Genomic DNA, 15,165 nt, shown 5'->3' with positions numbered 1-15,165 from the left:
GAGCTCGAACTCACGCCCACTGGTTTTGCTGTCAGACAGTATAACCACTTGACCCCTGCGTCCAATCTTATACTAAATGCCAGTCAGTCAGTGTTTAAGTTTAACTACGGTCTATCCGCCCTTTCAGGCACATTACATTTTTCGTACACAATTATAGGTCATATGGCGAATATTTAGCATTTAGTGAAGACTCCAGGCGCCCTTCCGTGCATTATTTTATCACGGTAGAACCACCGACATTTTTCGCATGGCTTTTTCACATGAAGAATTCAACGGTCCCAGCGAGGCTCGAACCCAAACCGATGAGGAGCAAGTGATTCGAAGTCAGCGACCTTAGCAACTTGGACATGGAGGTCCATCAGGCACAGTATAGGATAAATGCTATGTAGAGTACAAACCGCCAACATGTCCATTTTCATGTTCTTGAATAATGTTTTTGCTGCCAAAAATAGACAAAGATTACCTCTATATACCAAATGCAACATGGCGATCCATATTTATAAGAAGACAGAAGTAACAAAACCTTTGTAAAAAGCTGCGAATCTATAACACTGACCATCTTTGCAAAACACTAGTTGTACTGCCTCCAGTTGTTAAGGGATCGTTTGTGTTAGACTTGAATTGCACTTTCTTTGGTGCTTCTTTAACCCTTAGCCTGCTGCAGGCGAATTTAACAGCCTTTGCAAACAGCTTGGAACCAGATCAGACGCCGATTAAATCGGCGTCTGATCAGGTTCCAAGCTGTTTGCTACTCTGACAATATTTCTTCCAATTTTGGAGCAAATTGAATGAACTTTACAATTTTAGCAGACGACATTTCCAGCAGACGACAATTTATCTAGCATGCTAAGGGTTAATAATACCGTGTCTCTAAACTGTTGATGCTTTAGGCATAGAAGATTGTATTCTTGTTTATGTCTTCTAAAATTTCATTAAAACTGTCATGTGTTGTACAAAAATCGTTTGCTGCCGAAGTGTTTAATAACATATCTAAATAAAACATGCGTCCAGTGTTGTTGTTTTGGTACCACCAAGACAGTTTCGAACCTTTACCTTGGTTTTTAAGCTACGGGATCTTTGTTTTGTCAACCCATTCTTATTTAGGTAATTTTAAAATATTTATAGAACATGTAGACGGTGTCGCCACTATTTTATCTTCGGTAGAGTTCCATGTATTGACTGCTATATGGAAAAAAAAAACAACTTTATATTTATATCTTGTACATATTATATCTCAGACAGAGACATTGCAGAATGCCACTTGTCCTTGTTTTATGCCCGTAATTGATAGAAAGAATAATATACATGTACGAGTCCTTTATTAAATGCAACGGAATGCATGACATCTTGATATGTTCTCGTTGTCCATACTATCCTAGTGACCATACGTTGTACACTTTCTATTGAAAGCTGATCTTTTTGGTCTTTTTTTTTTTTAGAAAAAAAAATACTGATACGTAGGGTTGCATGTTCGGGACATCTAACCAAATTTTTACATGATGATATACGAACTGCTCCATTATTACTCCTATTTTTTTTCCCCACTTTTTAGAGTTACAGACAAGCCCCATCTAGACGAAACAACGCTAAGGAACTAACGCAGTCCAATTTACCTAAAAAAAACAACAACAAAAAAACCCACCAACATTTATTATCGTATCACTTTTACAAAATAAGACTACTTTTAAGATTTAACAAGTTAGATATCTAACAAAACAATAATAACAAAACATGTCAATAATGTAGTTAGTTTAATTAGCTACCATACCCTATGTTGAGCATTTAGTGCCGTTCCATCCCGTTCCGTGTTGCTACATAACCTTGTTGTATTGCGGTTTCATCCCATATATTTGTTCTTTTGGAAGAGACAAGACAAGACAAACATATCCCTTAAGTCTAAGATTATATTATGACTTGTGTAAAATTTCTGGTGAAAAAAACTCACCAAACTATTTCCTTATTTTCTCAAAATATTTTTTTAAATATAGAAAGAAAACATGGATATATCATTAGATATCCCTTTCGTTTGCAGATGAACATGAACTTTTGCTACACCCCGTGCATAAAAAGTTTAAATCGATTGTCTTCAATTACATGCACGAAATACTGTGTGAACCATGACTTAGAACAAATGATATATTTTCTTTCAGTGAATGATTTGCTAGTCTAGAATAAGCGATAAATTGCGTTGAAAGTTCATGTGTAAAAATCAACACTGAACAATAAAAGGCACTGACATATTTCCCAATGACATTACATAATAGGCGTTATCAGACAGACAGGCGGAATATCATTATTTTGCAACAAAAGCTAACTAGTGAAGTGCGTCTGAATTTCTTTAAAGGTATACATGATCCAAATGTCATATTGGAAAACGTATTACTACATACTATTCATGTAAGCATAAGATTTACTTGTTTATATGTATTTACAGTACTATGCATTAGGTTTCAAATAATACACACTGAACATGTATAGCTAAACACAGTATAAATGTATACTACCACTAAAAACTGAGTTTTTTAACAAGCGTGACATTTAATTATGAGTGTAGCTCTAAATACTTTATACAATTAATCTAAGTAATTAGTAAAATTAACGCAATTGATCAGGGTTTTCTACCCTTGAAGTAAATCTCTAAAGAGAGGATATTTTACTGGAAGATGGCCATTGTAGGGATACTACACGTTTTTTTGTGTATTAACGTCTGCAGAAGCCCGCGGGATTGTTTCGGTCTCGGTCACAAACATATCCCAAGGGCTTCTGCAGGCGTTAATACACAAAACAAACATGCATTGTCGCTATTCTTGCATAAAAAAAAACATTACACGACGACTAAAAGCATTGTTTTCATATGTGATGACTTGACGATTCCGGTACATTTTTTATTTACCATTCTTGTTGTTCTTGGAAACGGTAAACATGTTTTAAATATCCATAACCGGGGCACACATAACAACAACACTACTAAAAGCGTGATTTGAAGGTTTTTGAGCATCTTATTTTTATTTTTAGTTATTACAAACGTTACATTACACATAATTTTGCATATAACTAAAAAATTTGATAAACAGGAACACAATTATTTTAAGAATAACAACCTTACATTCGAATTATTTTGAGTACGAACAAACAGAGTACGGATGAGTACGAAGCTAGTGACTAGCTTTCGAGGTTTATTATATGAATTCTGCGAACAATCAGGTAAAAACAAACCGACTGATACTAACAAAAATCATTAATATAATACCTAAAAACGGGCAATACCACAAGTTACACGCGATACTTATTTATTCACAGTTATTTACAAAAACTGAACAGACGCTTTGTAAAGGGAGTAAACTCTAAGAGAAGCTAGTGCGTACATTGATGGGGGCAGTACGTTTGGGGTTGGAAACTGATGCAGCTAAACATACTATGGATTACATTGTATCTGTAATGCTACAAGAAAAGGTTATTATGGAAGAAACAAGATGCAAATGCCAAATATCAGTCTGCGCAGAAATACATACATACGTCCCTGGCAAAGCATTTCAAAAATAAAAATCATGTATTAACAGCACGTGAATTGCCTTGTTTGCACACGATTTTTCTCCCGTTTATACATGGGCGGATCCAGTGTAAAAAGTAGTTTTTATGCAAGAATGGATATCTTTAACTTTTGGCACCACATTTCGTCACCAAAAGAAGTGCGTCTAACTTTCTGTCACTTTTGACATCACGTTTCGTCACCAAATATAGCCATCGTTGTTTTGACAAAAGTAAATTCTTCATACACAAATGAAGGTTGTAGGTCAATTGTTAGCTCTTGACTGTATAAATGTTATTCAAAATGTCATAACACAAGGCAAAACAAATGTATATCAAAAGATAAGTCTGAGATATTACTTGCGTAACTAGTGAACTGCAAATGTCATCACAGTATTAACTACGTACATACTGATGAAATGTGGATACAATGAAGTTGATTTGATGCGTTACAGCATGATGTACAACATTACAATATACTTAAATCATGTTTCTTCAAAACCAAACTATAGAAAACAGAATAAAATCATGTTCCTAATTACAGTACAGTACAACCCTCCTCACACGAACGTCGCTAGAACAACTACTAATCATAGCTTCTTCATAGGAGAGCTGAACTTTGCTCTGAGGCAGGGTTGACCGGCTCCCGGCTTATAATGGCCGTGCAGAATGAGCAGAGCTAAAACAGTTTTACTTATTGCCAGGGCCAAGACAGTTATTAGTCATCTACTCTATAAGTTGGAGTAGTTATATTAGCGAGACTGTCTACCCTACCTTAAAGTTTTGGTTTTTTTTCAGCTGAACTTTAGGAAGTGTCACACATGACGAAATAAAGTATTGCACTGTTTCGTCATTAGCCGCATACACATACAGCCATTTGTACTATGTTTAATGCGTGTATATAGTTTCATTTCCAATCATACAACAGTTGTTATATTCATGCATTATTTAAAGGCAGATTTGGACCAATCATAGTAAGCGTAACTAGGAGCAAAGTCTTTGTCCCCGCCCATATGTTCGTTGTCATCCTCATCGTCACCAACAGCAACTTTTCCAAATACACATTCTGCGTATGAAGGTGGCGCTGAAAAGAAAAGATGTAAACATAATTTATTTTGCTTTTGTTCAAGCAATTTCTTGATGATATTTCCACGAACTTTTTTATTTTCAGACCAATAAAAGTACAAGGTGATCAGTTCATACTGATAAAAAGACAAGACACTTATTGTTTCATTGTTCTTATCAAATGAAAAAAATGCACATAACAACGAATGGCAGCTCGTACCAAAGTCAAGAAAGAATTCAAACTTTATTAATTAACTGTTGTAGTCTAAAGATATTTATTAATCAACTGTTAGAGTCTAAAGATATTTATTAATCAACTGTCAGAGTCTAAAGATAATAGATAAAAGAGTGAACTTGTTAATGTATAAAGAATGGTAAAACAGCCCTTCCGTCTTGTGGTCAGTGACCGAAGTATTCGGAATATTTTTGATATCAAATGATATGACAGATTTACTGCAACACGACTGGAGAAAAAGCTCGTTGTTGTTCCACAATGTTCATTCATCTTTACGGAAAAGGAAGTAAGACAATAATTACGCATGTCGGGCGGTATGACGCCCGCCGGGGAAGGCATTCCAGGTGCCGATGGCTGTAGTGGTTGTGTAGAAGGTTGCCACTGTGGGTAGTATCTCTGAACCACTTGACGCAGCGGAATTGTTCCAATAATAACTTCAAGTGGGACCTCGAGATCAAATGCGGGTCCAGACGGATCTACCTCCAGCTGAAAACACACAAACGCATCCATTATTACTATATTTACACAGTCCAACTTTTCCCGTTGTCACAAGAAGAAAATATGCAAAACTATTTCACACGCAATGAAAGTGAAAAAAATAATTTCGGGAATGTTTGAAGGCTGTAGTGAAGACGACGGTCAAAGAAGTTTAAAAATATACAGGAAAATACAATTTCATGGTCTGTTATTATTTTTGTCAAGGCTGGTTGAATGGTTTCTAATGGATGGCAAAGAATTTTGCAAAGCTTGCACATGTAAAGTTTTACCAGTACAGACCATTTGCCAAAGTATAATGACACTGCAATTTGTTCGGCAACTTGTCCCTAGCCTCTGTTCTGACTAGAGCTATTTTATGTTTAATTTAATTCTAGGTTTAATATTGAATTATAGACGAAATGAATGGTTTTGGTTAAACATCCCCAAACAGAAGGTGTATCTTGATATCATCAGTTATGCATTCACGGTACTATAGTACACACTTTTTGGCCGGCAAGCCATTCAGTAAGTGTTTTATTACATGACATTAGAAATAAATATTTTCATATCTTTCACTCCAAGTTTTGACTTTTAGTTTTAAACTACAGACTGGACAATAGTACAAGCTATAGCCCGGCCAGTAATATAAAGAGTAATAATATAAAAAATGATAAATGCATACACTTTTTCTGAAGTTCATAACGAAAAATGTTTTACTAATCTTTGCAGTATCATACCTCATCTTTGTAATACGTCATGTTATCGTCTTGCAAGATGGTGCTCTTATAAAATTGCCGAAGAATACAGTAACAGAACTAGTGACACGAAACATTTATTACCTGTAGAATATATCTGATGTCGATAATACTACAGCCGACCAGATACGAGGGTGGAATGGCAGGAACTGTCATGGGGTCACCTGACCAAACGTCACTTCCGTGTGGCGGTATTTCGCCTCTGGAAAGCGATGCAACACAATTAAACACAGTTCTGGATTTGGTTGTAGCATGGTATGACGTCACCTGAAATTGTAAGTAACAGACATTCATTATCTGAAACAATACGCTATAGTGTCATTGTCATGCAGCGTTTCTCTTTAATTCTATGTTAGAAAAATATTCGGAGGACCCCACCGGTTAGTACGAGGGGTGTTAATAAAATACCCGGAAAAGTGCTCTAATATATTTATTTCTGGCGCTATTTTGCCAACATTTGAAAATATTATTTATAAGAACATAATTATTGAATGTGAATATTTAAACAACAGATTTCAGAACATTCACATTATTCATTTATCGTTTCTATGGCAACATCACTACTTCTAAAGCGGCCCAACGTCATTATGACGCTGTCATACATACAATTAATACCACTCATGATTACAAGTTGTTAAGTGTTTCTTGTCATTAATTGCATTTCCTACACCTTCATAGGAACACATAAATACTGCTCATATAATACTACGAGCGTATTGATGAAATGGGAAACTGAATTGTGATGCACCAATCCGTCTCAAGGAGCTCTTTAATTTTCAAAACGTGACCGAACGTTATTGTCTTATTGACGTCTGGGCCGCAAATCGTCACAGCGCAAGTCGTCAGCAACATTCTCCTGACCACTTTTAAACCTCCCGTACCACTAATAAATGTTGTTTTCTTCAGGGCATTGATTCTTATGCAACATAGCATTTGTCTTTTTTTTATTTGGTTATTCAAAACAAAAGATGTTACCTCATATCTCCGGTCAACACTAATTTTCAAGCGATGACCAACAAAATATGCCTGCCAAACATTTCAGTGATGTCACATTTATAATTTGACGTTGTAAGTGTTATGCTTACATTTAACGTTAATTTAAGAAAAGGTAGCTTGAAAAATAAATAAATAAATGGCAAGTAATGTTTTAGCAAAAGACATAAAATTGGACCAGGTAACGTCACATGACGTCGCCATGGGGACTAGCATTTTACTTATTGTCATCAGAAAATGTGTTTGTTTTAAATATCAACTAAGTATTCCCTAATCTACATATTGTAACAGTTCCATTGATGTTGTATGATTCATTAAGAAATGACAGCACTTTTCCGGGTGTTTATTGAACACCCCTAGTACGAGTAAGTTCATATCAGAGACTTATGGGCAGTTTTGAACGATTCGCCTCAATACACTAGTGGTTCATGTCATTGTAACAATATGTTCCAGTTAATGTAATGTAGTCTTGCATAAGGGAACACTTACAATGCCTAGATATACAAACTGCTGCTGTTCTAGCGATGTGGTAGGGTGTACGCATGCGCAATAGGTGTGAGGGTTCTGAGTTCGAGTCCCGATTGGCCTCATCGGACTATTCCAATGCTCATATGTTCTTTTGGTTGAAATATTATAAATATATCTAATTTTGAGAAATATAGACAGAAAAGGAGTTGCAGTATCACAGCTAGAAGTTGAGCTAAGTGCCATCGCTCACAAGTTATACTTTTACAGTCGTCGAATGCATAGTCGATTGCGTATGCAGGCTGGGCATAGGAACAATGAGACTGAGAAACATGATTTAGTAATCTACTGAGTCACCAAGAGTGTTCCTGCTTACAGACAAGGTTCAGTGTTATTTGCGAAGTTCAGCCAGGGCTTTTTTGTTATACCTTTATGGCAGTTGAAAGCTGTATATGATAACATACATGCATTAAGCATCAAAGAGAAAAGGCGAATAATATTGAGTAATCTAAAATTGCAACTTTCGTTAAAGAAGAAACTAGCCGAACATCTATGCGATAAGACTCGCAAGTTGTTGTTACAAAGACATCGTTTGACGGGAGCTTCATCTACAAGACCATTCAAGTATAATAGTTCCAGCCTATATGAGTTTAAGCTGTTAGTTTAAAACATACTAGTACTAGAAAAGTATAGTGATTTGCCCGATTCTTGAATTTATTGAGCTTACTATTTAAATCATTTAAAAGTCGTTGGGATATCAATCATTTAGGCAAGGTAGCTAGATACGAGATATATATGTCTCACCAGCTCTATGTTTTAACAAAAGACGTTCAACCTAGTTATGTGCTCGAGTTTTTTTAAGGCGAAAGAACTTCCCTGGATCATAAATTCTTATCTTGACAGACATTGATCTTGAATTCAGAACTGCAAAATTGTAATGCATTTTAAAGTGTATTTAAATAAAACCAGTATAAGGCAACTCTGTTATGAATCGAGCAAGAAAGTGCAGTATGTCATGGCCCTTTTGGCCACTCCTGACTTTGGCATTGAAAATAGGATTAAGTGCACTCTGCAATGTTGTGATAAATGCTTATACTAAGTTATCATATACTTTTGAATATATACAGTAGTTATATACGATAACAATAAATAACAACAATAAATGATAACAGTGAGCCTCCCCGTCATTGACTGTGACTCTATAGTGACAGTCCGCAAAAACGCATAAAAACTAAAATAAATAATTATGTTAATTATAATTCTCACCATTATAAGTTTCACTCTGGACGCACACATCCTCCGTGACGAGTTGTTGCTGATTTCCGCATTCAGGTATATAGTGTCACCAGGGACGTAGCCCGCTCGGTCTATGTGAAACACGGCTGATATTGGCCCTGACTTGCAACACAAACAACACAGGTTCTTTGAATTTTGGCCTTGGACCGCTGCCTACAACATAGAAATATTGAATAAATGAGTCGCGCCATGAGAAACCAACATAGTGCGTTTGCGACCAGCATGGATCCAGACCAGACTGCGCATCCGCGAAGTCTGGTCAGGATCCATGCTGTTCGCTAACGGTTTCTCTAATTGCAATAGGCTTTGAAAGCGAACAGCATGGATCCTGACCAGACTGCGCGGATGCGCAGGCTGGTCTTGATCCATGCTGGTCGCAAACGCACTATGTTGGTTTTCTCACGGTGCGGCTCAAATTCCTTTGGCAATTACCTAATAGTATAAAAATTACACACTTTTATGCCATTAAAAATATTAGAAGAAAAAAATATGCTTGGCAAAATGATTTTGAATTATTGAGAAATGTCGTTATTGTGGCATCGACTAGTGTCTGGAAAGCTTCTATATTCAAGTAAGTGCTTTTTCTGCACGATCTGTTTAACGGGCTTGCAAAATATGTCAATGATTAACGAGAAACATGTTAATTCTAAGTGGAAAAGCTAACTGAAATAAAAAGTTCGTGTGTGAACAAAAGGCAAACTATTTATTTTTTATACATTTGACATACGTTTATTTGTTTGACAAAATACCAAATGACAAGAATGTTTGTATTCAAGGTGTTAAGGTATAAAACGTTTGACACTAATGACGTTCGGAAAGATTTTTGTTCTGAATGGGACGAAAATTATGCAAACAATAATTTTGTACCAGATTCTTTTGGTAATGAGGTTAACACTGCATGTCATTCTCGTGGTTGATGCACGCAACGCGTTGACTCTACGAGAAACATATGTAGAAGGTATGTGGCATACTACCTTTAGGCGGTTCCTGGGGATCATGGACATCATCGTGATTGTAATAGAATTAGAAAGTACATTTTTATTCTAACCGATTGTGTGTACATCCGTGTTATTATATATATAATGGCTTCGACGATGAACAAAATGTTTGAGATTTTTACACATTTTATATGGAAAATAGAAGGGAAAAATGACGAAATGATGGCATTAAATATCATGTTAGGAACGAATCAAAAATAAAGATAAAATTCTATTTAAAAATACCGTGTGATGAATCAAATGTTGAACTTTGATAATATTTTTGCACCTAAGGTTTCTTATTTTTAGTAATTTTGTTATTAAGTAAAATGTGTACATGCCCTTCTTATTTCTATATAGAAAATCTGACCGCTATCGATTATTGGCCGGAGGAATATTCTTCGGTATGGTTGAAGGTAGTCAATACAGTGACAGCGACAAGTAAGCGGGTATATTCCGGATATATTTTAGTTGCCTTAAGATAGTTACACCAACCGATCACACTCGCACTAGTGGTTTTTTTTTTAATTTTCTTATTTTCTTGTTTTCATGTGGTGAGTGGGGTGTGGATGCGTTGCATTCCTGGTGTTTTTTATACAGAGGGGTGCATTTTTTCATATAGACTTATGTTGACTTATGGATAGAATGTCAGGTTCCTGTGGATATACATAAAGTAACGTGGTTCAGTGATATTTTATACTTTTATACTTAGGCGCATGTGTATAGGATTTCATTCTACCATATGCCTACATGCACATTAAATTATAAAATATATAATTTAAAGAAATTTTTGGAAAGGAATTTACATAAGCTATCAGCTTGTTTTCCAATCCATGTATTTGACATGTAAAAATTTGTTGTACATGTTATGTGTATGTTGCTTAAAAAAATTAATAAAATATTGTTTAAACTAAAGAAATCACATAGAACAAGGTAAAGAACATAGAACTATAATGTAAACGAGAATATGAGGCGTAATAAAATACTTGGAGAAAATTATATAACGGTATCACTTTCCCTACAGACAACACCTCTAACTGGTTATATATATCACAACTATAACTTGTCTGCGTATTGATAGATTGTCATGAAAGACATTTTTGTTTTACCTCAACACTTCAAGGCGCAAAACAACCTGATGATAAACAGCTTAATATTATCATCATGCCTGTTTTTTCCTGCTAAATAAATACTGTAAAGAATGACAGTGCTGAGAAAATCATGGTATTAACAAACTTTCCGTATTTCTGGCTTCTGATCAGACCAGTGCTCGCCAAGCTTGCTGCTTTTTCTTACGCTCTCCATGTATAAATCGAGGGGCGAAAGCAAAATACATGTTCATATATATATATATATATATATATATACACAGTAAATGCACACAATTTTATATAAAATCTTAGTCTACTTGATATTTAGAAAATATGGGGAATTCCTCAGACGTTAGAATTTTTTCGGAAATGGACCTCAGAAAAGTTTTCCTGGAAAAAAAAGTACAAGCTACTGACCAAAAATGAATAAATAAGGAAAAAAAGAAGATAAGAAAAAAGATGAAAAAATGATACCTTTCCCTGCTATCGCCAATTATAAACACTTTATTTTTCATCGGATGTGGATATTTTGAGTTGTAGCAAATGTAAATATATTTGGGTATGGTCAGATACTTGTATTCAGTTTTTGGAGCAAGTTTGATCATATTGTTTTTCAAATTTAGGATAATCACTATAAATTTCAGTGTTATGTATTTTTGTTTTAAATATAGATTAAACAATGGAATATTCAAACACTTTGTACACTTTTCTTTAAACTTCGACATATAAATATAGTATTTAAGTAGGTAAGATGTAAAACGTCCTTTGTTATTTTCAACATATGAGTAAAGGAATTGCCTTTCCTGTATATTACATCCTTCGTCCATTTTTTCACTTCTACTAAATAATTTTGAACATACAGACATAAGCTGAACAAATATTCTATCGTTTCTCTCTGATTTTGATAGTAGGAACATATATTATTTTCTATTTTATGATGACATATAAAAACGATCGAGTTTGTAACAAGAATATGTTGATTTATCTTAAACGGAGAATCTTTCAGCTTTATTTCTTTTAATGTCTGTAGATTTTTACAATATTTCTTAAACTCTAACTCTGTAATTCCCATTGGTTGCAGCCATTTATTTGGTACCATTATACTTTCCGTATCGGCGAATGTATCATAAAAGTACGACTACCTTTTTTTCTTCAATTAACTTTTTTTAGATAAGGATTTAAAAACATATTATTTTTATTCCAAATAATATCGTTTGCATTTTGCCTTATTATGTTTTTCCAATCAATGGGTATATTTGAAAGAATACGATGTAAATCTAAAAGGTTCCTTTTATAGTGTATTTGTTAAAGCTCTAAATGTTCGTTTTTTTCACCAAGCTAGGCCCCCTAATAGAAGTTATAAATATTCTTGCATAAAAACTACTTTTTTCACTGGATCCGCCCATGTATTAACGGGAGAAAAATCGTGTGCAAACAAGGCAATTCACGTGCTGTTAATACCCGATTTTTATTTTTGAAATGCTTTCCCAGGGCCGTATATGTAATTCTGCGCAGATTGACATCTGGTATCTGCGTCTTTTCTCTTTCATAAAAACCTCTTCTTGAAGCATTAAAGATGCAATCTAAACCATAGAATGTTTTACTGTATCAGTAACTTACGCCAAATGCGCTGCCCCCAACATTGTACGTACTCGTTTCTTCTTTTGTTTACTCTCCTTTTAGAACTCTGCGTCAATTCAGATTTTGTAGACAACCGTGAATGTTAAAGAATCGCGTGTTTACCTGTGCGATTCTTTGTTTTTAGGTATCATATTTATGATTTTGGTAAGTATCAGTCAGTATGTTTTTATCTAATTTCTCGAAGAATTTATATAAACAGCTTGGAAACTTGACACTGCGTTCCTACTCATCCGTACTCCAACTGCGTGTCCGTACTCAATATAAATCGAATGTAAAGTTATTATTCTTGAAATTATGATCGAGTCCACCAAATTGTGAAATTGTGATATGAACAGTTATTGGTAAGTTTATGTTTGTAATAATGAGAGATAAAAAAATCGCTTAAAAACCTTCAGGATGTGCTTTTGATAGTGTTTTTTATTTCCGGGCCCTGGATACGGATATTTAAAACATGTTTACCGTTTCCAAGAACAATATAACTGGAATGGTAAATAAAAATGTACCGGAATCGTCAAGTCATCACATATGAAAACAATACATTAATCGTCGTGAAATATATATTTATGCAAGAATAGCGACAATACACGTTTGTTTTGTGTATTAACGTCTGCAGAAGCCCGCGGGATATGTTTGTGACCGAGACCGAAGAGTCTCGGTCACAAACATATCCCGCGGGCTTCTGCAGAGTCTCGGTCACAAACATATCCCGCGGGCTTCTGCAGACGTTAGTCTCGGTCACAAACATATCCCGCGGGCTTCTGCAGACGTTAGTCTCGGTCACAAACATATCCCGCGGGCTTCTGCAGACGTTAATACACAAAAAACGTGTATTATCCCTACATTAATGCCTCTTTTTTATATTCTTAATCAAGAAGTTTTAAGTCCGTAATCGTTTGAAACATTTAACTGGAGTTATAGTACCTAAATAATTACAAGCAGTAAATAAAACGTAGTTATTACATACTCATTTATAAACTCCGTTAAATTACAGTGGAACCTAAAACGTCAATATTTTTCAATATTGACGTTCAAATTTCATATCGGATGCGTGACGTCATTTGTGACGTCAGTTTCATGTATTCCGTCGCGTTTAAAGGTTTTTTACGACTATATTTTCAATTGTACTCAGGCTACAGAACAAATTATATCATTTATATAATAATTATAAGTGTAGTATGTGCATGTAATAAAGAGATTATTAGATATGCATCGAGAAATATGCACTCGTTCTTTCGCGAAATGATACTGGCTCCTAAAGTCGCGCAATATTTCCGCTGCAGAACCCGTGCATATTTTTCGATACAAACCTTATAACCTATAAATATTATTATTTTAGCATTTTCCCTTACCAAATAAAATTTTTAATGTCTTTGTATTGATCTACTCAGCTGACAGGTTACCTTAAACGACGAGTACATTATTCTTTGACATTGGCCATACATTTTAGGAGGAATATCAATGTAGGAACTTCCTATCAGTACAAACGCATAATTATAATGAAAAACAGTCGGGAAAATTGTTAAAACTACTCTTCCTTGTCAATCATATATCACCTTTAAGAGTTTTTGTACGTAACTAACGCTAATATCTGCTTAATGTTTACGAAGCGTTCGCTTTCCGCTATCAGGTACTCACTGGTAATAAGAATGCAATCATGCGTTAGACTTGTGAATGCTTTTTCTTTTGTCGTACTACAAGACTGAGATGAGAAAATTCTCGTTATAGCGTCTTTTTTTATAAGTTGGTAAGTGCTTTCAATTAAGTTCTGATGATAGAATCTTAAGTTAATAGTACAACAGACACCCTTTTCTCATTGGTGTAAAATGCAACCTTAAAGACATACTTCATAAATTTAGAATTGCCTTGTTTTAGTTTTTGGGGATTTGACGTCAAACCGACACAATTATACGACATTCCAGCTTTTGGTGGTGGAAGAAGAATCTATGTTTCCCTTGGCATTATTATAGGCACGAGCAGGCAACATAGGCCTTCTATAAGCCAGATGGATGGCGACCTCACATTAAAGAATACGAGTCTTGAACCCACAGCGGTGAGCGGCAAGGTATTAAAAGTCAGCTACCTTAACCACTCGGCATTGTAGTCCCCTGAATGTTCCATAATAAGGGAACTCTCTATGAAACCTTAAGTTAAGGTCTTAAAGTTACACCACCAACACCTTTCATCTATTCATAAAAAGAGCAAAGAAACAACAATAACGGCAACAAAGTAAAAACAGAAGAAAGAAAAACAAACTAGAAATGCGTTTGAAAAAGCACACAATCCCTCGAAATTGCACGGCTGCTTATTTAGACCTAACGTACTATTAATTTACTGCTACTGACGGCTGCTGATTTACTTTTTAAATACTGCTAACTTACCGCTGCTGATTAAGCCCTAAGATACTGCTGACTTACCGCTGCTGAAGTCTGCTGATTTAGACCTAAAATACTGCTAACTTACAGCTGCTGATTTAGACCTAAAATACTGCTGACTTACTGCTGCTGACGGTTGCTGATTTAGACCTAAAATACTGCTAACTTACCGCTGCTGATCTAGACCTAAAATACTGCTGACTTACTGCTGCTGACGGCTGCTGATTTAGACCTAAAATACTGCTAACGTACCGCTGCTGGTTTAGACCT

The 15,165-nt window shown here is 35.2% G+C and overlaps 1 protein-coding gene across 7 annotated transcripts in view; it reads right to left on the bottom strand.

Annotated features, from left to right (window-relative positions):
- Positions 1 to 1,635: 1,635 nt before the first annotated feature.
- LOC123566592 (arrestin domain-containing protein 3-like) overlaps positions 1,636 to 15,165 on the bottom strand; it is a 77,510-nt gene continuing 63,980 nt past the window's right edge. For all 7 annotated transcript variants that reach the window (XM_045360851.2, XM_045360849.2, XM_045360852.2 and 4 more), the window contains exons 4-7: positions 8,785 to 8,967; positions 6,145 to 6,327; positions 5,131 to 5,314; positions 1,636 to 4,612 (exon numbers count right to left, since the gene is read on the bottom strand). In XM_045360851.2, coding sequence (XP_045216786.1) covers positions 4,473 to 4,612; positions 5,131 to 5,314; positions 6,145 to 6,327; positions 8,785 to 8,967 — 690 coding nt within the window. In that variant the 3' untranslated portion in view covers positions 1,636 to 4,472. The remainder of the gene's footprint in view (positions 4,613 to 5,130; positions 5,315 to 6,144; positions 6,328 to 8,784; positions 8,968 to 15,165) is intronic.

The sequence above is a fragment of the Mercenaria mercenaria genome, chromosome 8 (assembly GCF_021730395.1).
Source record: "Mercenaria mercenaria strain notata chromosome 8, MADL_Memer_1, whole genome shotgun sequence".
Classification (NCBI taxonomy): Eukaryota; Metazoa; Mollusca; class Bivalvia; order Venerida; family Veneridae; genus Mercenaria; species Mercenaria mercenaria.
The sequence above is the reverse complement of the archived record's forward strand: the minus strand, read 5'-3'. Positions and strand labels throughout refer to the sequence as shown.